This window comes from Alosa alosa, chromosome 8 (assembly GCF_017589495.1).
Source record: "Alosa alosa isolate M-15738 ecotype Scorff River chromosome 8, AALO_Geno_1.1, whole genome shotgun sequence".
NCBI lineage: Eukaryota > Metazoa > Chordata > Actinopteri > Clupeiformes > Clupeidae > Alosa > Alosa alosa.
The window spans coordinates 26,428,129-26,451,326 of NC_063196.1; the positions used below are offsets into that span (position 1 = coordinate 26,428,129).

Genomic DNA, 23,198 nt, shown 5'->3' on the forward strand with positions numbered 1-23,198 from the left:
CAAAACGCAACTTCAGTCAACATTGCTTACTCTACCTCTACAGTTACGCTGTACGGAGTCGAAAGTAGCTTTTGCTAAGTAGAATGCACGGCACTTCAGCAAATCTACCGTACGAAACAACACTGGAGTTTGTGTCCTTTCAGGCAAAGTATTGATTGTGCATCAGTGTAAGGCATTATTAATGACTCAAAAAAAGTTATACAAAACATATATATAGAACTTATTTTTTTTAATATATTCCCACAGTTGTCCCAGTAATCACACTGAGGCCAAACATTTTCTAACAAAACACAGTTCATTTTTTTTAAAAGGAAAAATAAAACAAGGTGTGACATTTCACATTAGGGTTTAATTTATTCAAATCTAATGACTAAAACAAAGCATGAATTCTGCTGGGAATACATACAAGGTATAAAAAATACAAGTGGAGCTACAGGCAACATGAAAACTTAGTGATGTAGTTCCTGGCGCAGGAGTTAAATCACCGTGAGTATTCATGAGAAACACCAAAAAGATGGAACACATCTAACAGTGTCTTCTTTTCCTCCTTCCCTGGTGGATCCCAAAGACAGTATCTTCTTCTCTCTTCTCTTTCAGCAATATGTTAAATAACAGTAACAGGGTGGGGGAAGCATTCCTTACTCCACCAAAGAACAGAAGAGAAATCTGTAGATTCATGGTATGACTATCTGAAAGAAAGAAGAAAAACTCAAGCTGAAACAAGGCACCCAAGCAATACATGTTTTAATCTTTTTTTTTTTTTTTTTTTTTAAAAAACACCAAATGTTTATCAATTTAACGGGTAAAGGATCTGAAAACAAAGACTCTAGAACACTATTATTATTTCTCACAACAAATAACAATAAATCCATATGTCAATACAATAATCACACCTTTACAAAGAAGTCACTTAGAAGTATAGCAAAAAGGATTAATTACCTGTGTGCCAAAAGTGTGCAAAGACTAACGAAATGTTCTTCTCAGAAATACTTTGTGCGGTTAAGAGCTCGCTGGGCTAACTGTCCGGTTTCGTCGGTGATCTTCTCCCAGTCGGTCTGGCCCACAACAAAGCCAATAGCGCGCTTTCGGTCGGCGTCCTTCTTCTCCTCCAGGTCCGCCCACCGCACCTTGGACCAAAACCGGACCAGTGGCGTGATGAACGGGAAACAGGACACCAAGAATATGACTACATTTTCTTTCCGCTCAGCAGTATGTATAACAGTATGGACAATGAGGTCATATAGGACAACACTAAAGCAACACAGCCTCCTACTTTGTCTGCCATTGTAGCGAATGGCAGTTGTTTAAAGTGTAATAAGTTAAATAGGAGCAGGACATTTATTAAAGGTTATACGGCGAGAATAAGAGCTGTGAGACTGTGACCAAAGTAAATGGAAGGCAGCAAGAACATATTTACCCGCTTCTTTCCGGGTTCGGACATCCGCGTGGCGTAGTCGTCTGGGAGCTGAAGGAAGTCCTCTATGCCTGCTACATCAGACTCGCGCTTCCGTTTGCTCCCACCAACCAGGCCGTCCAGCTTGTCTGGAAAAAGAAGTGCTGCCAACGTCATCACCTGCTGCGTCCAGCTCCAGCTCGCTATGTTTTCTGCATAAATCTCTCACACCCATGCCTAAGACAGGGCTTGATAACTCAAGGAACTATGTTTGCTGTGCTTCCACTGATTTTTAATATTTCCTTCCTTCTGGATGTTGGGAGAGTTTGTAAAAAAAACAATGACCAAACGGAAAAAGTTGGAACAAAATGGTCCCTGAAATAGTTTAAAATAACATGTTTGTTCATACATCACTGATTGTAAAGATATTTAAAAGTCGTAGTTTGTGTTAAAAATCAAGAAATTAATGAATAATAATAAAAAACAACGGTTCAATTTGTAAGACCTGTGTATACTCATGAAATTAATTTCATATATATATATATATATATATATATATATATATATATTTATATAATTTCACTCTAATTTGTTGTGTGTGGTTAAAAGACAAATTAGAGAACTAACAGAATCTGGCTTCATTGATCATCTGAATAACTCGGAAAATGTTTACAATTATAAAAACATTCACATCATTACAATAACTGGTATATGAAGGCTTCCTTTGCAACCTAGAACCAACCCAGGTTGCAAGCTACTTAAAAGAGGCATTCCAAAATTGATCACCAAAATAAAGTTTGGAATATTTATCTACGATAAGTAATCACTTTTTAATATGATCATAATGAAATACTGCAATATGTCAATTACTAGAGAGGTATACAGATGCAAGAGGGGGAAAGGTACAGAGTCTGAGAGAGAGAGAGAGAGACGGAGATAGTTTTGTGTGATAGAGAGAAGTGTCTACACGTGTGTCAAAAGAGTTGCAGATATGGTGAACACCTACCGAGCTTCGCCTCAGATGTGTCGATCTCCCATTTGCTTTTTGGAATGTACCCCTATATTATACAGAGAGAGACTTCAATGGTTAACAGGGAAAACAGAAGTGAAGGAGATGGGGAGACAGATATGAAAAGATAAAGACAGGGGAAGGGTGAAGGGTTCAATTGGAACTTCCTGAGTTTGGAGAATGCAGAAGGCTTGAAAACAGATACAAGTTAGTCAAATATAACCATCAGAAATGGTGTCAATGAAGACAAAATCCATCTCATTTAAGCATGCAACCAACAGAGAAGACCAACGGGTCTTGCAATGTTGCAGCCTTAGATCAGCACAATATAATTGAAACAATAACACAAATGAACATTGGACACTACATCATCAACTTGTACAGACCTATAAAAGGAAGCTCTTCTTAAGATAGTGTTTTTTAGTCTTTTTTTTTTTTTTAAGTAGTATCAGGAATACTGAACAATACATATTTCAAAACAGGTCCACTTATACAGTATGTGATAGTAAATTAAATATTTAAATCGCAGCATTACTATAACAACATTTTGTATCATGTGATGTTGGCCAATGATGAGCAAATACAGTTCTGCATGGTCTTGTGAATAATCATTACCTGTTGACAAGACAAGTTCCCATGCTAAGAGTAGTGTGGGCCTTAGAATCTTAGATAGAAGTCTTAGAATAAAATTATTGGTATTACACAGATGAACTTGCATCATTACAGTTTGTTATTTGCATTGGTGGTGCTTAGTCAGGTTGTACAACAAACTGTAAAGCAATTGACATAAGACTGCTTGACAAAATTAAATTAAGGCCAGTTATTAGTGGAGTGGTATGTCTTCCGGAAAAATTAGGAAAAATATCACTAAAACTTTGTAAGTATTGAGTATGTACATTGAATGAACAGAATGTACATTGATGACAAAACTATTTAACATTTTAAAGTTGAACTAAATAAGTACTTAAAAGGTCTGTGCATTAATTGACAATTAGCCCATTTCACAAGATGGGGCCGCTGTGTAAATCAACTTCCTGTGGAAGAGCACTGTCCCATAGACAGCAAAAGAAAAGTCCACAGGAAAGACTGAAACAGGAAGACGTTTTACCCTGCCAATTAAGGTATCATTAACATCAATGAGGCCGGACACCTGGACACTGTGAAATTGGTCTATTGGCAGTTGTGGTAAAAAAAGACAACTATGTCCTTATACCAAATGGTACATCCAAAGAGAAGGTAGCACTATAGCCAAAGAGAGGGTGAAGCTCTGCATTAAAATCATCTACCACACTGACCAAACGGTCTTCTAGGAAACTTGGCCACTAGGTGGCAGTACAGTACACAGGGCTCAAAGCACAAGACATTTCTGTGTCTGAAGTTCACTCCAAAATCACTATATAGAAGTATTTTCAAATATTAAACCCCGTCCATGAAAGGTTTCCTGCACAGTGGCAGACCATTTTAAGCTCTGACTATAGGAATTTTTCCACATTGCCTGAAAGCCAGTTGGGAAACAAACTAAACAAATAAAATATTAGGGGTGGGAAAAAATTTACTTTTTAAGTAAAAGCATCAACAAGCTACATTATTCATGTCATCACTTAGCACTGAGCTGAAAACAGATTATTTTATTGTAGGTTGGCATTTAGAGTGTGAGATCTATTCTAGATCTATTCTATAAAGTATATTTCTGCAGTAAACAAATCCTGTTATGAAGTTTTGAAGCAATGTTTAACTGCTATCCTGGACTACACTGGTGGATTACCAAATAAAATGGAAATACCAGTGTGACGCTGTGCTGACAATTATCCCCAATTTTACTCTGAAGTTAAAGAAGAGTAACTAGACAATAGTGTTATATAATAACTATTTGACCTTTAACACAAGGTAACATTTCAGAGCTTTTTGATGTTGTAATTCTCAACTTCCATGTTAAAGAGTTTAAAACACGTTGTCTATCACCTATCTATTCATAAGGAAGTCCATACGTTTGACTAAGGTGGCAGAGGCGACTATGTATTTGAATGTAAATATTAATAAGGCAAACAGATCGGCAGGTCTGCATTTAAGAATTTGCGCTTTTGAGCTAGCTAACAGCAGAAGTGTTAACCAATGGGCTTACTACTGAGTTACTTTTTGATAGTAACTACAGGATAGCCATGGTAACTCAAGTCAATTTGTAAATTCAGTCTAGCACTCTGAAAATGGATTGAGGCACTATAGCTTTTATAGCTTTTAAGTGTTGCATCACTTTATTATGACACAAATTGCTTAAAGTCATTATTTTAGCCACTAGAGTGGGATTATAATGATAAACAAACAAATAAAAAAAAACATTTCTGACATGCTGGTGATGACGACATCTTTACTTTGCTGGTTTCGCTACATTGACTCCAGCGTCTTTTGAGGTACAAAGTGATATTAGTAGAGTGGTAAGGCAGGGGGGTCTTCCTAGCATAGATAACTTCATTGGATATCTGGACCACACAGAGCTTAGTGGTTTGACTTCTTGTCAAAATGGCTATTTTTTCACATTCTATTGATTTCTAGGTGATTCTGAACTCGTTTTTTGCTTTATTTTTTACTATAATAAGAAAATAAATAAAACTGCTAAACTAATTAATTCTTCTTATAGTTTATGGGTTAAATTATTATTCTGTAAAATTGTATGTAGTCTATTACTAATATTAGTATTGTTTTATTCAAGCTATATGATTTTACTTCAAACTGTTCATTTCAATGTTAATGTAATGTTTACACTGATGTCACTGTAAGTCGCTTTGGATAAAATCATCTGCCAAGAACTATAAACACAAACAAAATGAATTATGTTCAGTAGTGTTGACAAATGAAAAGCTGGACAATGTTACGCAGGGCATTTCTACCCATGACATCTGACCGTTGTGATGAAATGATACACAGTACTGAACAAGTAAAGGGCCCATTGATTTACGGGACTTACCAAGACAATTCAGTTGTTGTTTTTTCCAATTTCTAGTTATAACCATGGTGATAACAAGGAATGACTGCATAATTTGCACTGCATGAACATTTGTAGTGTTGAGTGCCTGAGATCCTATAATTTTCTTCAATGTTATTTCCCAGTGTTAGAACCTGAAAATATAACTAAACCTAATCAGCACAATCAAATGCTGATTGATCATTTATTTTATCATTGCTAAATCTAAAATCTAGATCAATATCACATAAAAACCCAATTTTCACATAAAAATTCAATCACATTGAAAAGTGTGTTACCTTTTGGTACAACTGTTCGTTATGCACACGAGAACCGCACAATTAGACTCAACTGGACTAAGACCACTTGCAAAAAGTGGTTTTATTCCAGTTCCTCTGGTGCAAACTAACCCAGTCAATTAGACTGAAAACATAGATTAAACCAGGTTGGAGCTAGTTTCAAAAAGTAAACCAAAGATATGAGCTTTTTTTTCTGACAAATTAATTTTAGTCTCTGCTGTTGATGAACAAGAGGTGAACAACAATGCAAAACAGGTGCCAGTAGAGAGACTTGGAAGGCAAAAAAATATATACAAGGAATTTTGGTTTAAACGAATAGTAATACAATTCTGCATTACTTTACTGGAAGATTCACACAGTAGAATACTTTTTTGGGGTTCCTGAATACTTCCCTTAATTTCAGTACGAATACAGCTTCTTTCTGTACCAATTTATTAAGCATTTTTGCTAATAAGTTATAAACCAACAACACCACTCATTTGCCTTGCTTTATGGTGGTTTTCAACCATAACCCACCATCTGATAATTGCCGTTTCCACCAGAAAAAAGTAAATGAAAGAATCACTAGCTTAGACGACACACTAACAAATCACCAACCTTGGCATACTACACTGATAGGAAGTGCTTGTCTCGACAAACGACAATAATGTTTCAGTCTGAATAACACAGTTGAAAAAAATGTGAATCAAACCAGTGATTCTACTAAAGAATCTCTATAAGATGAACTTACCATGTGGAACGCATTAACCTGTTGAGGAGTGAATTATTTTCCTGGTTCCTTTTAGAATTCTACGCAAACGATCTATAGTTTCAGTGTTCTTTATACAGTCTATGGGGAAAATCTCTGAGGGTAATTGTTGCATCATAGTGCGGAACTCTCGGTTCTCGAACGTTCTAATCACATATTTGTGACCGTACTCCTCAACAGGTTTCAACGGCAGAATCACATACGTTTTACACCGGTCTCTCACACAATGCCCTTTTTTCAACTGTGCCAGCTATCAGTCAACAGAATATTTGCCAGTCAGTCTTCACTTCACTGTAAACCAACCTTTCCATTTCCGGCCGTTTAAATGTTGTTTGATGTTGAAAAGCATGCTTAAAAGGTATAGATCAGGTGGAACATATTTCACACTGTTTTCTGACTTATGCTCAGCACCATTGAGTGCTTACTCCAAGGTCCTTCAGACCTGCCAACATACTTTGTTAAAATTATACCAATCAATTTTAATGTTCATAGCAAGGGGGGTCCTCAGTTGACCAAGAGCAGTACTATGGTTTAGATTACCGATTCATGGAAGCATTGTGGATTTCTGGCCTCATTCTTGCCATGACACAGTTTTACTTTTTTGTTTTTGCTACTGACACAACTGAAGTGTGTTTCAGTGCAAACCCTGCCCCACACTCCGTTGATCACCATAGGTGATATTTTGTGTCCATCTTTGTTCTTGGAAATTGACCCAAATGTGAGTCAAAGGCCACAGACAAATAAGGTTGTGCAAATGAATGGTCAGTGACCCTTCAGGCTGACCCGCTGCTGACAGAAACACCTGCCAGCACAGATCAAGACTCAAGGGTAAGATTAGATTTTGCTGGTCAAGCTGGTTCTTTACACATGAAGAGTAATTACAACAATCAATTATCTGCAGGGGAAAATGTCAGCAATGTCTGGCAGATAACATGCGTTTGCCAGGTAGTATTGGAACTGAATTCACCACTGTTATTGTTTTAGTTTGCAGTATTATGAAATGGTAACAGTATGACGACACACAATGCACATGGAAGTGCAGTGCAGGTTTATGCACAGTACAAGTAGCAGCATTTAAAAATATGGCTACAATTCAGCCTATTTAAACTTTTTTTTGATAATGACCCATGTGTAATTTTTGTTATTTCAAATCATTCATTCATTCAGTATATTGTTAAGTTCAGAAACTCCCTTTCATTACCTAAGAAGGCCTATGATAACTATAACTATAACTTACAGTGTTTGAGATAATATCTTCTAAAAATAATGACTAATATTTACATGAGTAAAGTTCACTGGATACCGCTTGTCCACAAGAGCATGTTCAGTTGTTGTTTTAAACCAAATTTTCCTGCTGTTTGATTTTTAAACTCAAGCCTTTTGCTTTGAAACAATTCATTATTATCAAATATGCAGGATGGGCACACAACAATGGTGGACACATGAACAGAAATGCAATGACACAAGCAAGTAGCATTATACATGCAAAAAAGTGACGGACCCCTACCAGGTCGGTCTCCTCTTCCTCCTCCTTCTTCATCTCGGTCTTCAGTTCTTCCTTAGAAGGGTCAAAGTCTTCCATTTCAACCTTGGAGACAAAATGATTAATTTCCACAGAAAAATGGCTGGCAAAATCAGTCAAAAAGAGTTTTTCTTCTTCTTCGTAAACCAAGATGAGGCTGCGGTTTGACAACAATACAACCCGTACAGAGTTTAGAGAGTGAGTGAGTGCCTTTAGGAAACCAAGTATTGGTTGATGGCTAATAAAGCAGAGTTCCCAGTTTAAAACAAGCAACTCATGTTTTTTTTTAGATCAGTGTATCAAAACATGTGCACTGTAAATTAGCATTTTTCCCAAGCATTCACTCACTAACTTTCAAATATTTGTTTAATTAATGTAGAGCAGCCATTGAAAGTTTGTGTTTGGTCCAAAACATTGACCATATTAGGAGATGATGACTATATATTACAAGTACCTCTTCAATAGCTGCATCTTGCAACAGGGACCTGATATCTAGTCGCACCATGTGACGAGGTGTTGGCTCCCAGCTACTGGCCATCTGAAGGAAATATAAATATATAAAACAGGAGGTGAGAAAGGGTAAAACAATTACATATGTACATGTGTGTACTGCTTTTGGGCAGAAAAAAAACACCTTTGAGATGTCCTTCATCTTCCGTCCATGGATGTTTCTCTTTGCACATGTCTGGTTATCTGCTGCAATTTCAGCCACGTACACCTGCAAGAAAACAAAGCAAAGTAAGTTTTTCTAAGCAAAGATTAGAATTACCAAAATTTTACCTTGTAAATGTGACCACACACTTACACAAACATGATGACAATCATGTATGATTACTCAGTTTTTTACAGTTGTTTTCTATTAAAACCCACAAACCAACACTGACATTTTCAGCTACTGCTGCTGTGTTGATTACGAGTCATGTTTATTTTTGTATGGGGAAAAAGAAACAAAATCTTAATCAATACTCCACAGTCATGTCAGTGCTGGTGTGCGGCTGGCTGAAATCTAGACAGACAACTCACCTCAAACCCTTTGGTTTTGGCTGCACTCCAGAACTGATCAAAGTATTTGACTTTGTCATTGATCGCATCAATGATGATGAAAGGGAAAAAGCCATCGTCGAGTGTTTTCTTGAAGGTCTTCAGCATGCTGCTGCGATAAGTGTCCTCCATCTCTGGTTCATACTCATATTCCAGCACCTTATGAAAACACAATGAATTTGTGATTAGACCTCAAACTCTGGACACATAGACCTCAAACTGTGGACACATAGACCTCAAACTATGGACACATAGACCTCGAACTATGGACACATAGACCTCGAACTATGGACACATAGACCTCGAACTATGGACACATAGACCTCGAACTATGGACACATAGACCTCGAACTATGGACACACAGACCTCAAACTCTGGTTACTAGAGACAAAGATGGTATCTGTTTGGCGTCAGCCTGGCACAAGTAAACACTTCAGTATGTAACTGGTCAGAGGCTGAAATGGACAGACCTTGTTCTTGACGTTTTTGCCACTCTCTGGGTCTTTCTCGACCTTCTCCACCTCAGTCATGAAGTAGTCGTCTATACTGAGGACACGGGGAGGTGCTCCACCACACTCCACTTCCTTATCCTATGGAAAATCATCAACAAATGTAAGCATTCAATAGTCCCTAAGCTATACAATTTAAATAAAAATGTTCGCTTTGGACAAAGGTGCCTGGTTAATCCCATAACCATAACCAAAATACAGGTCTTTTAACGTTTTGACTATTCAATATTAGGTAATTATATTTCACTGCTTCATTGTTTCTGAACAGTGATGTGTTGTGTGGCACTGCTGTTGTTGTAGGAGTTGACCGTGGCAATGTTTGGCATATTATGCGAGTGATCACATATCCTACAAACATAAGGCCAATGTCTAAAACAGTCACAAGCTGATGATGAATTTAAAAAAAAAAAAAAAAAAAAAACGGGCACTCACCCGAACCAGTTTTGCGACGTGACTTTTACCACTTCCTGAAAGGCCACGCATTATAATGACAATCTGTAGAAGCAAAGACCAAGACATGAGTAACAAACACACAGGTACCGACCCACCAAGAATTCCATACAGGCTTTCGGTTTTGTGTCTGTGCTTGTGGATGTGTATGCACATGTGTAGACTTTCAAGGACAGTCACCCTGTCTGGACGGTTTGATCGGCCAGGTGGCTTGAGGAGGTCGTCCACGTTCTTGGTTTCAGGCTTCTTCTCGGCGCGGGGGGGAGGGCCGGGAGCAGGGGCCATGGAGGGAGGTGGGCCAGGTGGTCTCTCATCGGGGTAGCTCCTCCGGTCATCTGGAAACAGAGCATATTAGTATTACACACACACAGCTACAACACGTTTGGTGTGGGAACTCCTTGGACCATACCTTCTAAACATTAAAGATGCATTATGCTGACAAAATATGAAACTGCTTTTGGAGCTTAACACCGAAGGCTTGATTAACAGCTTCCCCCAATATTACTCTGCACTTTTCACACTTCTAACTTTGTTTGACCCTGGGCGAGCCAGAAAAAAAAAGAAACCCGATACCTTGTCTACTACAACACTGATTTGAATCCATGTAAATGAGGATAAGTTCTCAAAACAATAAGTTCTATGGATGTAAAATCTTTTGAAAACTCAATGGAAAAACTTGTCATTGTGGCATGGATGGCCCATTTGTTAAATAAATCTGCTGGCAGTTTGTGCTTACTTCCATAACCCGGAGGGCCTGGGGGCCCGTGCTCAAACCGCTCAGGGCCTCGTTCGTATGGCGGCCTGTCGTAGGGTGGGCGGCCGTAAGGCTCTCGGTCCCGGCTGCTGCGCCCCTCTCTCTCTCTTTGTTCACGCTCCCGATCTCTGTAGCCGGGGCGACCTGGGGGCCCTGGTGGTGGCCTGTGACGAAACAAACAAACGGAACAGTGCAGTAGTGTTAATTTCGTCAGACGAGACAAGAGGAAATATGTTCGTCAACGACCTTTTTTTTCATGACTAAGACGAGACGATGACGAGACGGCAGTAATGTCCTGAAACACTGACTAAGACTATCTTAAGATGAATTATTGTTGACCTAAAAAAGACGAGACTAAAATGTTTTGCATGAAATAAGAACTAAGATAAAATCTCTCTTCATTTTCGCCTACAAAATGAGAAGACAGAATATCTAGCTGTTATGTTTTCAAAATATTCGAATGAGTTCATACGCAACAGCTTTCCTGTAGGCTAGTCTACGTGCTGTTGCTGCAACCCTGTGGCTGCAACACGAAACTACATGGAACAAGAACACTGGAGATTTCTGCCAGAGTTACCAACTAACTACCTAAGCTTTATGCCACAATGCTACATACCCAGAAGTTGAAGCTTCTCTCATACAAATTAACATCCACCAGAATGTCCATACGAAAATGTTCATCATGTAATGTCAACTATTTAACTAGTTAGACTGATGATGCAAAGTTTGCTAGCAAGTAAGCTAATATGGAAAGTTAAGCTAGCAAGTTAGCTATGGCTAAGATGGAGAGTCTGTTTGGGGAATGTGTTGTGTTTGGTAGCATATCGCCATCTAGCTTAGGCGGAGTAAAACATTAATACTTTGGTCTCTTACAGTGTTTCTCAAACTTTTCAGTTTCAGGACCACTTAACTAACCCTAGCTAAAAAAAAAAAAAAAAGATTAGACCTACTTCAACAGTAGCCTATAATTAGTCTACACAATAGGCCTACTCACTGAACCACCTTGCTTATTGTCTTTGCACTTTGCTTATTGTGTGGATTCATACTGTATGATTTAAACTGGCATATCTTACATAGACAGTGTTGCAGAACTGTTTTTACATACAAGTTGGTTCAATATTGCAAACAACTCATCTATATTATATTTTACCACATCTGCTCACGGACCACTTGAGATAGCTTATGGACCACCAGTGATTCCCGGACCACACTTTGAGAAACACTGGTCTACTTAATATGACAGTGATCCAGTCAAATCTTTTACTGTCTATGGTCAAATCCCAGCCGAGCTATGACTGTAGCTCGACTTACCTGTGCATGTAAACATACTGACTGACAAAAAATCAGAATGAGTAATTATAACAGACGAGTAGCCCTGTGGACACACAATATTGTTGGAAAATTGAGATGTGTGAAACACTATTTGACTCAAATGGTAATCAGAAATAATTTGTTATAAAAAAAGACTAAAATGTGTTGACTAAAACTGACTAAGACTAAGATACCTTTAGTTTTCTTATGGCTAAAACTAGACTAAAATGACGAGACTTTTAGTTGACTAAAACTTGACTAACAAAAATATTTGAATGACTAAATATGACAAAGACTAAAAAGGACATTTCGTCACAAGACTAAGACTAAGACTAAATTAAAAATAGGTGACAAAATTAACACTACAGTGCAGACCTATGAGTAAGCTTCAGCATCCAGGATCACAGTAACTGTACGCTGCCTGAATCGCAGAGAATCAGCGTGAAAAGCGCACACACACACACACCAACACAGAATCACGTACCGGTCATCTCTGGTGAAGCGTTCCCGTTCGAACCGTTCTCTCTCGTGGTCTAAGACCGGCCTTTCCCTGTAGGGGTCTCGCTCCCGCTCTCTACTCCATTCCCGCCGTTCCATATAAGGGTCATTCCGTCTGTCAAAATACGGATCTCTCGGGCCATAGGGATCTCTCGGGCCAAGCGGTTCTGAGGAAAGCCACATTGATGTCTCCTCAGTAACAAGTAACACGTGCCGTTTCCCCTTATACAGAGATACTTATTTTCCATCACCATTTCTATGACCCGTTCTAAAAAAAATATTGCATGCGTTTAGCAGGATTTTTTTTTTCTTTTGACTGGAAAATGCAGATAGCACCATGTTTCAACTAGGCCTACCCTTCTCAAATGTCCTCTCAGGCAAAGGGTCAGGCCTCAGGATAATCCTTTCGCCATAAGACATGCGCTCCACTGTCGCACCAGATTCTGAAATGCAAACAACAAAAAAAAGGCATTTTTAAGTTGCCAAAAGTACAAACATAGTGGTACAACATTAGCAGATTACCTCTTAGACCTTCAAGCAAACAATATACTTCCAGGATTGTACTTCCAGAAAAAAAAAAAAAAGACATTTCCTTATGCTTATTTCAATGCTACTACAAATGCACTTAAAGGTGATGTCATCTTCATAAAGCTTGCTGCTTACCATGCCCATGTCCATAATCCACCGTTTTAGTGATGATGGGTTTAGATGGTGGGGGTTGTTGGTGGTAACCACTTTCTGGTGGTGGGTGGCCATACTCCCATGAGGTTGGTTTCCCTCCACCAGCCTGTCCAGTCTCAGACAAAAGACCTGTGGACTAGTCAAGGTGAAAGAAGAGAATACAATTACAAAGGGAATACAATGCAAATGTACCATCCAGTTCAAGACCATCCAACACATTACATCATTACGCGTATCCAGCATTAAATCATAAATTTTATACACTTTACGCTACACAAAAGCTACACACAGATATGAGAGCCACAAACATTCACACATAACAACTATTGGCTTACCTGAAGGGCAGTCTTGACTTCAGGTGGGATTTCTAGCCCAAGGAGACCAGGTAGTAGTTCAGTCTTGACCTCGGGGGCGGCAGTTTCTCCGACAGGGCCTTTACATTCTTGGAGCTCTCTGTTGACCACAGGTATTATTATGAGGATGTGATCACAACAGCTGTGTTACATTGTGTAATCAGGGTGACATTTCCCCCCAATTTATCTAGAGGAATGACATAATATATATATCAGGATAAAATACCTGATCATTTTTAGCTCCTGTGCTGCTTTCAGGATGATTTCGTGTTGTCTTTGAGAGAGTGCCAGCACACCCTTTGCAGTTGTTGGAGAAGACTGCTCATGAGATGGATCCGACCCTGCTTGGGGAGGCTGCGGGGGGATATCCATGCTGGATTCTGAGCCTGCCTCGAACGAAGGCCTCCTCGGCTCCATGGGAGGGTAAACTCTTTCTGGCAAGGGCTTCTCCCAGTCTGGCTGGCCACGGTAAGGAGGTTCTCTGCCACCATACGGAGGCTCGTCTGGATAACCAGACCCTTCGTAATCAGGTCTACCGTGTTCTTCCTCGTAAGGATACGGCCTCTCTCTTCCCTCTGACCACCGGTCTTCTCGCATGCGCTCCGGTGGCCCATGAGGCGGGTAGGGTGGATACTCCCTGCCACCACGCTCCATCTCCCAGTCTTTGGGCGGAGGCGGTGGAGGATAGTAGTCCTCCTGGCCATGTTCATAGTCTCGAGTGATGAACTCCAGTGGTGGAGGTGGCGGCCTTCTGTACCCATCATCGGGCGGCGGATATTCCTCTTCGTAGGGCTCCTTGTACAACCCCTCTGGGTCTTCGTGGGGGAATGGTGGCCTCCTCCTGGGGTGTCCTGGACCATAGGGTGGCGGCCTTCTCAAGTCTCTCTCCATCATGGAATGCGGGGGCGGCGGAGGGATCCGCCTAGGCTCTCTGCCATGTGGTGGAGGTGGCCATTCTGGATCGTGCTCCATAGGGTCGTGGTAAGGCGGAGGTCCATGTGGATCTCTCTCCATCATCTCTCGTGGCGGAGGGGGTCGCGGCTTCATCATGCCACGAATGCCGGGGTGGCCCCGTGGAGGGGGCCCTCGATGCATCGGAGGGCCCATAGGACCCCTGGGAGGTCCCCTGTAGCCCTGGGGGGGCCCGTAAGGCTCATGCTCCATGCCCTCCATGTGGGGAGGGTGAGGAGGAGGCGGGCGCCTCGGACCCTGGTGCATGAAGCCTCGAGGCGGAGGTGGCCTTCCGCGCATACCACGGGGGAATGGAGGTCGTCCACGCATGGGGGGCCTTCGGACATTCCAATATGGATCTTGCTCTTGTTCCCAGTACTCCGGTTCTGCCTCTGGTTCTGCTGCCTCCTGCCAATGTTTGGCCTCTTCCTCCACAGCCTCCTCTTGACCCTCTGCTTCTTCATAGTATTCTTCGCCAAAGTGATGCTCCTCTGGGAGCCACATGTCCTGCTCGTGATGTGGCGGCCCTCTTCCAGGCATCCTTCCGGAAGGCTCTGCCGAAGGATCCTCCCACCCATAATCCACCTCTTCTTCCCCCGTGTGACCCATGTGCTCTTGCGGGGCTTCATACTCATACCCAGAATGCTCCTCTTCTTCTTGTGGCTGGAAGTTGGGATCATATCCATGTGGTGGGCCCATTGGCCCGCCGGGCATTCCCCGACCACGGGCCCGTCCCCTGCCACGCATAGGCATTGGCATTTGCCCTCGGCCTCTCCCACGCACCATATGCGGAGGACCCATTGGATGATCACCATACGGAGGACCTGGAGGATGCTGCCCGCGCCCCATGGATGGATGACCCATCTGATTATCGCCATGGGGAGGGCCTGGAGGAGGCTGGCGAGGCATCTCATGAGGCATAGGTCTGGGAGGGGGCCCGTTGTTGACACCACTTTTGGCCAGACCGGGTGCCTGACCGGGAGGTGTAGGAGTTTGTTTTAGCGGAGTAGAAGAAGGCGCTGACACTGCATTTTTGGAGGCATCAGTTTCCTTAACGTCCTTAGCCTTGTCTTTCGCTCCAGCGACTGGATCCTCTGCTTTTTGCGGAGTGTCCTTTTGTGACGTCTGCGGAATTGGGTCGTTCTGGACGAAGAACCCATTCCCAGAATCAACAATATCCTCAGCCAGAGTGTCATCAACTGTGCTTTTCTCCTTCGCACTTTTATTTTCAGATGTTAATTCTTTGGATCCAGCCTGCTGGAGCTGCGATCCAGTAGTTTCACGTTTTTCCTCTTTATTTTGAGCAGCAGAATTTGGTTTCACTTGGGAACCAATACCAGCTTGTTGTGGTTGAGGTGCAGGTGGTCTGTCAAAACGAGACATTGGACCCTGTCCCGGACCAGGTGGTCTTTCAAAACGAGACATTGGGCCCTGTCCTGGACCAGGCGGTCTTTCAAAACGAGACATTGGACCCTGACCAGGACCAGGTGGTCTTTCGAAACGAGACATCGGACCCTGACCAGGACCAGGTGGTCTTTCAAAACGAGACATTGGACCCTGTCCAGGACCTGGTGGTCTTTCAAAACGAGATTGCTGATTCTGTTGTGGACCTGGAGGTCTTTCAAAACGATTTTGGGGATTCTGTGGAGGTCCTGGGGGTCTTTCGAATCTATTTTGTGGATTCTGTGATGGGCCAGGTGGCCTTTCAAACCTCATTGAAGGATTAGAGTTTGGACCAGGGGGGCGTTCAAAACCAGGGGCAATATGTCTCATTGGTGAATCAAATCTACCAGGGGGTCCTTGGGGAGGCGCGTTGAATCTTTGTCTTGGATCAAATCTGGGTGGTGGTGCATTAAAGCGTTGGTGTTGTGACTGATCAAATCTTGGGCCATCAAACCTGCAACATTTTCACAGATAATATTAAAACGTATTACTTGAAAAATTATCTTAATTTGCAACAAAAATTATTATCATGGTCTCACAAAGCTAGACAGCATCTGAAGACAACCACTGCTACTGGGCCACTGGCTGACTGTTCAACTTAAAGGAGAAATCCAGCAAAAGATCTATGTGAAAACTCGCCGGATCTCACCTATAAACTTGATACCTTGGCTGTTATTTTGGAACTTGCACCATTCTTAAATACTTTATACGCTTTACATGGCACCATTACTTTATGTATTGCATTAATTGCATTAGTCTATAATATACTCTCGAGGTTGAGGTTTCTCGAGGTTACCGAGTACTGTCGGTATGAAAAAAATAAATAAAAACAATTGGTTTTACCTAGCTCAAGTTGCTACAGCCAGCAGCTAATGCAGCTACAGTGCTACACTCTGGGTCATTTCCGTGAGCTCTCATGTACATGCCCACAGAGTGTAGCGCTGTAGCTGCCTGGCTGCGTTAGTTGCTGGCTATAGAAACTCAAGCTAGGGTTTTTTTTGTACCAACAGTACTTGGTGACCTCGAGAAACGGAGATCTATGTGAAAATTCGTCGGATTTCTCCTTTATAGCACTACTTGTAAAATATTCAATAAAGGTGTAATACTTGTGGCACATGCATACATATTTCCCCCTTCCTCAATTGTATGAAATGTCCTTGTTGTTGTCCTGAGATGTGTCTTGTGATGCATGCCTGGCTCTGCGAGACCATCTCAATCACAAAGATGCCTTACCTTGGGCCAGGTGGTCTCATTCCAGGATGGGGAGGCCCAGCATTATTATTACCGTATGGGCCCGACATATTTCCTGCTGCTGTTGTCTGGTACGACTCCGATGTGGGTGTAGACGTGGTGGTTGCTGTAGAAACACCTGCTTGACCTGCAGTTGTCGAAGGCAGCGGTCCTGCTCCAGGAGTTGGGCCTATGGGAGGAGGTCCTGTAGTGGACTTTCCAGCAGGGGGCGCACTGGTAGGGGGAGGTCCTGCAGGCGGCGGTCCAGAAGGAGGAGGTCCAACAGATGGCGAATGCTGCATGTTTGCATTCGGAGGCAAAGGTGGGTGATGCATCTGTGAATCTGGGGGCGGCATGCTCTGCCCATACTGACTCATCATGCCCCCGTAGCCAGGCGGGGGGCCGTACTGCTGCTGCATGGCTCGAAGGGTCGTGACTCTCTCCTGCAAATGAGCTGCGGTGGAGTTCATCTGTTCCTGCCACTGTTTCCATTGGGCCTCATAGTCCTGGAGTTGGTCTTTGTGCGGGTAGGACTGGAACTGCTCATACCACAGTTTAAAGTGCCGGTCCCAGTCCTGGTACACTGGGGTAAACTGCTGCTGCTGCACCTCGTAGTGTTTCAGCTGCATGTCCAGTGGCATGGTCTGAAGCGAGGGATTGGGGGGAAAGAACGCGGAGCTCATTTCTCATAAAGATCAACTTATAGGCAAACACTTTCTACAACTCTTTTTCTTTCTTTCTTTCTTTTTTTTTAAATAACTTTTGCTGTGAAAACTTGTTTTGAGTGTCTCAATTGTGTCCCCACCCCCCTTTTCAATTTCTCAAGAAATACAAAATTGTGCTTGGGTGTTTGTGTTGGAGAGATGTCGAGTCAAACCACAAAGGCCAACAAATAATAAGCTTACTTTAACCATAACTTGATAGTAGTACATTACATAAAAATCTATGAGGAGGGTTAATGGTCGGTCGGTTCGCAAGCCTCTCTGGGCAACTGAATATTCAATGTATGATTTTGAAGTTTAGGTTTTATATACTGTTCTTTAGTAGACATACTTCCCAGTCTCGAATGGCACTACTTTGGAATAGACGGTAACAATAGCTGTGGTAATACACAAAACAACACATACATGCACATGTGGGTACAAACATAGTGTACCCAATGGCATCAAGCTCAAATATTTCCTGTGCATATCTCATGTTCACCAACACACGCCACAGCTGGAATCTTCAAATATTTTCAACAACAGTGGCCAACAACATCATTCATTCATCACTTTAGGATTTTGAAGCCTTATATTTCTTCCTCTATCTTTGTTCGTATCTGGCCAGTAAACTCTAAGTTGTTGTTGACATTCCTGTCGTTACATTTTTTTTTTTTTTACTTCGCTATTCACTATTATGAATGGTATAATACAGGCAACTGACCACAGATTTCAGAGCAGCCGCATTGCGTTCAAGAATCTTTGACTTTTGTTAGTAGCAGAAGATGAATAAATAGATGGGCATTGAAGGGATAAACAAAGTTAGGCTAACCACAACCACTCTAGCAATCAGTAAAGCTAATAACCAGATAGAGGTTACACCAATTCTGCGTGGAAATGTATTTCTATTAATGCATTTTTGCAAGTAAATTATAAACTACCACAACAAAATTGTATTCCACAACTTCGTCCCAAATATAATGACTTCCCATGTCTGGAATAGACTTTATCAAAATTCCATGATATTCCTGAAATGCCATAACCCTGTCCATCTTGCTAGGATTCTTCTACACAAATTTCGTGTTGAAACCTTACATCTCAATTTGAATCAATCTTAGAATATTGTTATTACTCATCAGTAATTTCACAACTCCATTTTCATCCCATCAAGGCTAAGTTTATGCACCCAGCCTCATTCCACTCCAGAACAAAGCTCCATCATGCTCCATAAATACACCACCCTATAATTATGATGGGGACATCTACAGTAATTTCCTGTGTTTTAGCCGCATTTTGTTTAAGTTGCAGGACAGTGTTTTATGGAAGTTAAAAGAAACAAAAACATATTAATATCATATTAACTGCCCCTGTGGACAGGAGCGTCACCCAAAATGAACTGAATGAAGTCAGTTAAGACACATACCTGGAGATGCGCAGGCTGCTGGATGAACTGCTGATACTGCTGCAGTATCTGCTGCAGCTGAGCGTGCTCGTGCATCAGCGCCTGGTACTGGTGAGCGGCACGCTGCTGCTGCGCCTGCTGCCACTGGGCCGCCGCCGCTTGCAACTGCTGCAGGCGCGCTGCCTCAAACGGGTCCCCCGAGCTCGCGATGTTGGTCTGGGAGGGAAATCAACAGGTACATAATGATCAATGAAACGCATGCTCTAGAAAGCTTACAAGGTGAAGACCTCGCAGGCCTTTTCTTTAGAGAAACTAAAGTTAGGACCATAATCATACTGTACAAGCATGTTATGTGCATTTCCTTGCATTAAATTCGACTTCGGATATAAACAAAGAAAGATTTTGAGGACCCTCAATGTTATTGCCAAAATGTCTATTGTGGTCTGTTTCACTTGCAGTAATAACTTTATTACGAACAACATTTTGGTGCGCAGTAGGGCTACACAATTGATTTTTAAACGAAATGGCAATTTGAACTAACGCAATTGGCTCACTGCAAAGGCTGCAATTAATCGTGTAGCTCACAACTCTGTCCCAATGGTTAATCTTTCCAAATTTGTGCAAGAGGCACGCACAGAGGTTAAAGTAGGTGCTGGACTCAGAGACTTAAGAGGTGAGGAAGGGCAAATGAGGTTCGAAAAGTTAAACTTGTGGTGATTAAACCATCTTATCAACTGAAGCTCCAGTGTGCGGACTTTTTACTCATGATCATCCAATGGTTAATCTCGTCACATCTATGCTGTTTATATTCATGTCATCCTCCGTGTGTGACCGACAGTAAAGCTCATCTAACAGGAGTGCTGTGCTTCTCCTGCACTATGCACTCTCACCAATCAGAAGTGCTGTTCTTCTCATGCACTAGGCACGCTCACCAATTAGAAATGGGCAAACTTAAAAGCAAAATTTTGAATATTGAACTGAAGCTTGACTTTCAAAAATTATATCACAAATCAAATCGCAATTTCTGTCAATACATTATTATTATTCTGTCATATATAAAAAAAATCTAATATTTTCCCGTAATCGTGCAGCCCTAGTGCGCAGACCTTTGTCAGGTTATCTGATATTGTGGCCTTTCTACCTTAGGTTCCTCAGGTGGAGGTGGTGGCGGTGGCTCTTCTTTGGGGGGAGGTGGAGGCGGAGCATTCTTAGGAGGCTCGACAGGGGGGGGCGGTGCCTCGCCAGGTTTCTGGTATTTATCAGCAGGTTGACCCTGACTTTGGCCCTGTTTTGCCCTCTCATTCTTAAGCTTCTGCAGATTCTGGAGGTGTTGCTTGTACCAGAACTGTTGCTGATCCTAGGTGTGACAGGTGAATGAAAAGATCAGACATCATGTGATGTGGTCCGCTGAAGTACAAAGAGTAAGTTTTAAAAGTCCGCACATCCAAATGTCTGACCTGGGAGCAGGACAAACAAACGACCAGACAAACAAGAGAAAAAGTCCGCTTCAACCAGGGTTTTCTGCTCCCACTTGTTTTTATTTTTCTGTGACGTTTCGGGTAATCACCCTTTTTAAGTGATTTAACGTCTGAAGAACGTCACGGAAAAATAAAAACAAGTGGGAGCAGAAAACCCTGGTTGAAGCGGATTTTTTCTCTTTTTTGTCCGCTGAAGTAACCATCACCTTGCTAGCTTTGTGGTCAGAGAGACTGATGTTAACATTATAGGAAATTAAACCATACATGATGCTAAATTGGTTGGCTGGGTGGATGTATACTCATAGAGTACTGATCAAGAGCATTGAACAACCAGCATATTCAAGACCAGAGATTCCATTCATATTCTCTGAGCAATCTGCCAGGAAGAGAGAAATCCTATTGGATACAATGATCATATTAAAGACTTATTATTTATTTTTTTACAGAGAAATGTATTGCTCTTTAGAGATAAAACCCAGCAGACTTCAGAGATGAGCCAAAACACCACATGATATTTAACTGTGTTTGGGGGGGCTTCTGATTGGAATTACATCTCAATATTGTTTGTGCACTCGTTTTAACCCACACTTTGTCTCAATGGCTCCTTCTCAATTAATATAGTAAAGAAAAGGTTTTCATACAGGCAGTACTCAATTTTCGTCAATAAAACCACATGGAGGAAATGCCTTCTCATTTCATTACTATGTCAAATAAGTTAACTAAGATAGAGAGAGAGAGTCACAGCAGGCTGAAAGATTAAAGGAAATCAAATTGAAATCGCCATTTTGTTTTTTATCTAATTCAATTAGCAAATGAAAAGGCTGCAATTATTTGTGCAGCTATAAACTCTGACCCAATGGTCAATAATGTCACATGTAAATGTTTTTATTTTAATACATGTTGTCCTTGTGTGACAATTCATGTCATCCTGACATCAATCAGTGGCAGGCTACCATGCAAATTAAATATGACCCACATTACCGCTATATGTGAAGATTATAACTACAGTTTCCTTTTTATCCTTAAATGAGTCAATAGAGCAGTTCATATTTAGATGTTATGTTAATTGAACATATTCTTTAAATATAACATGTAGTGAACTTTGAACTGAAGTTTTAACTCAGCGACAGGAAATTAGGTCAGCACGTTTCAAATTATGAATATGATACCAATCATGATGATTATTAATATGATACCCAGGTATCAATATAGATGACAGGCTGGGCTAAATAACAAGAGCCTGCTTTCACAAAGAGGGACGGCAAAATATGCAAGCGTCCAAATACCAACTTTTCCAATCGACTTTGCTGTATAACGTTACATAACTTTACCTGTAATGTCATCGATGTGAAGTCGGGATTCTCTCCCTCCTGTGGAAAAGTCATCGCTGATGTGTCTTTAGGAGCGTTGTTTTCATTACTGGACGTGTGGCCCCCGGGAGCAGTATAGTTTTGTTGAGTAGTCGGAGGAGTAGGCTCAGGTGGCTTGGGTGGCGCCTCTTCTTGGGGCTGTGGAGGCTGCGGAGGTTGAGGTGGCGCAGACCCAGGTGGACCTCTCGGTGGTTCTGGTTGATAGTTCGTGGTTGCCTCTGAACCAGACGGAGGAAAACCCGCAGCAGCCCCTTGCTCTTGCCAGGCACCAGGGCCTCCAGGATAACCGCTAGCATTACTGTAATGAAGCACCGACTGCAGTTGTTTCTGATGGAGCTGTTGCAGTTGTTGCATTTGTTGCAAATGTTGCTCCCGTAAACTGTTAAAATTAGACGCCGGTGGAGCACCATATCCTCCAGGCGCCCCTCCTGTCGGTGGTGGGGCCCTTACTGGTGCCGATCTCGCATCAAATTGATTAACGTTAACGTTAGTAGGAGGCGGATGTCCACCTCCATAATTTCCCCACGAAGGGTACATGCTTCACCAAAGCGAACGTGACGTTAGGCCTTTGTGTTCACATAAAGCCGGTCCAATTAACAACCTGTATATTTCAACTGTTTTACCTGTCTTCAATACAGATGTGTATGCATGCATACACAATCGATACTAACCTACTTTGCAGTGATTATAATAGAATAAAATCGGTTAACTGTAAATATTTCCCGCTTCAGCAGGTCTTTCCCCGTGCTAACATGCTAACGCGTTTCTTTCTGCATAAAGTTTCAGGAAGCAGGAATACGTTTTCTACGTCATATCCGAGACTGCTGCTAACCTTTCAGATACGGCTCTGTAACATTTAATGATAGAGCGCCCTCCTCTGACTGACAGGAGCAATACCCTCCGTGTGCGCATACATGGAGCAAAGCAAGTTACATGATTTATTTCAGCATACGCACATGTGTATATTAGATGATATATATGCTGTATATATGTATATAGTGTAAAGGTAGCAATGCACTCGCGTTTTAGGCTACATCTTCTGATGTAAAACGTGGTCCAAAAAGTTACAGCCTTGATTTCTCACCATATTGCATC

The 23,198-nt window shown here is 41.7% G+C and overlaps 1 protein-coding gene across 3 annotated transcripts; it reads right to left on the reverse strand.

Annotated features, from left to right (window-relative positions):
• Nucleotides 1-210: 210 nt before the first annotated feature.
• On the reverse strand, nt 211-22,902 carry ylpm1 (YLP motif containing 1). 3 transcript variants are annotated; one of them, XM_048251187.1, is made up of 21 exons: nt 22,065-22,902; nt 20,397-20,612; nt 19,277-19,471; nt 17,156-17,796; nt 13,755-16,376; nt 13,511-13,628; nt 13,158-13,311; nt 12,851-12,937; nt 12,481-12,661; nt 10,668-10,849; nt 10,112-10,266; nt 9,914-9,976; nt 9,443-9,562; nt 8,954-9,130; nt 8,565-8,648; nt 8,385-8,468; nt 7,916-7,996; nt 2,400-2,451; nt 1,418-1,542; nt 940-1,127; nt 211-689 (listed from the first exon to the last, which is right to left on the reverse strand). In XM_048251187.1, the coding sequence occupies exons 1-20, from the start codon at nt 22,638-22,640 to the stop codon at nt 981-983; spliced, it is 6,060 nt and encodes a 2,019-aa protein (XP_048107144.1). In that variant the 5' UTR covers nt 22,641-22,902; the 3' UTR covers nt 211-689; nt 940-980. The 3 variants fall into 3 exon arrangements, with proteins under 3 accessions (XP_048107144.1, XP_048107143.1, XP_048107145.1); XM_048251186.1 differs by having other exon boundaries at nt 7,910-7,996; XM_048251188.1 differs by lacking the exon at nt 20,397-20,612 and having other exon boundaries at nt 7,910-7,996.
• Between the last annotated feature and the right edge of the window lie 296 nt (nt 22,903-23,198).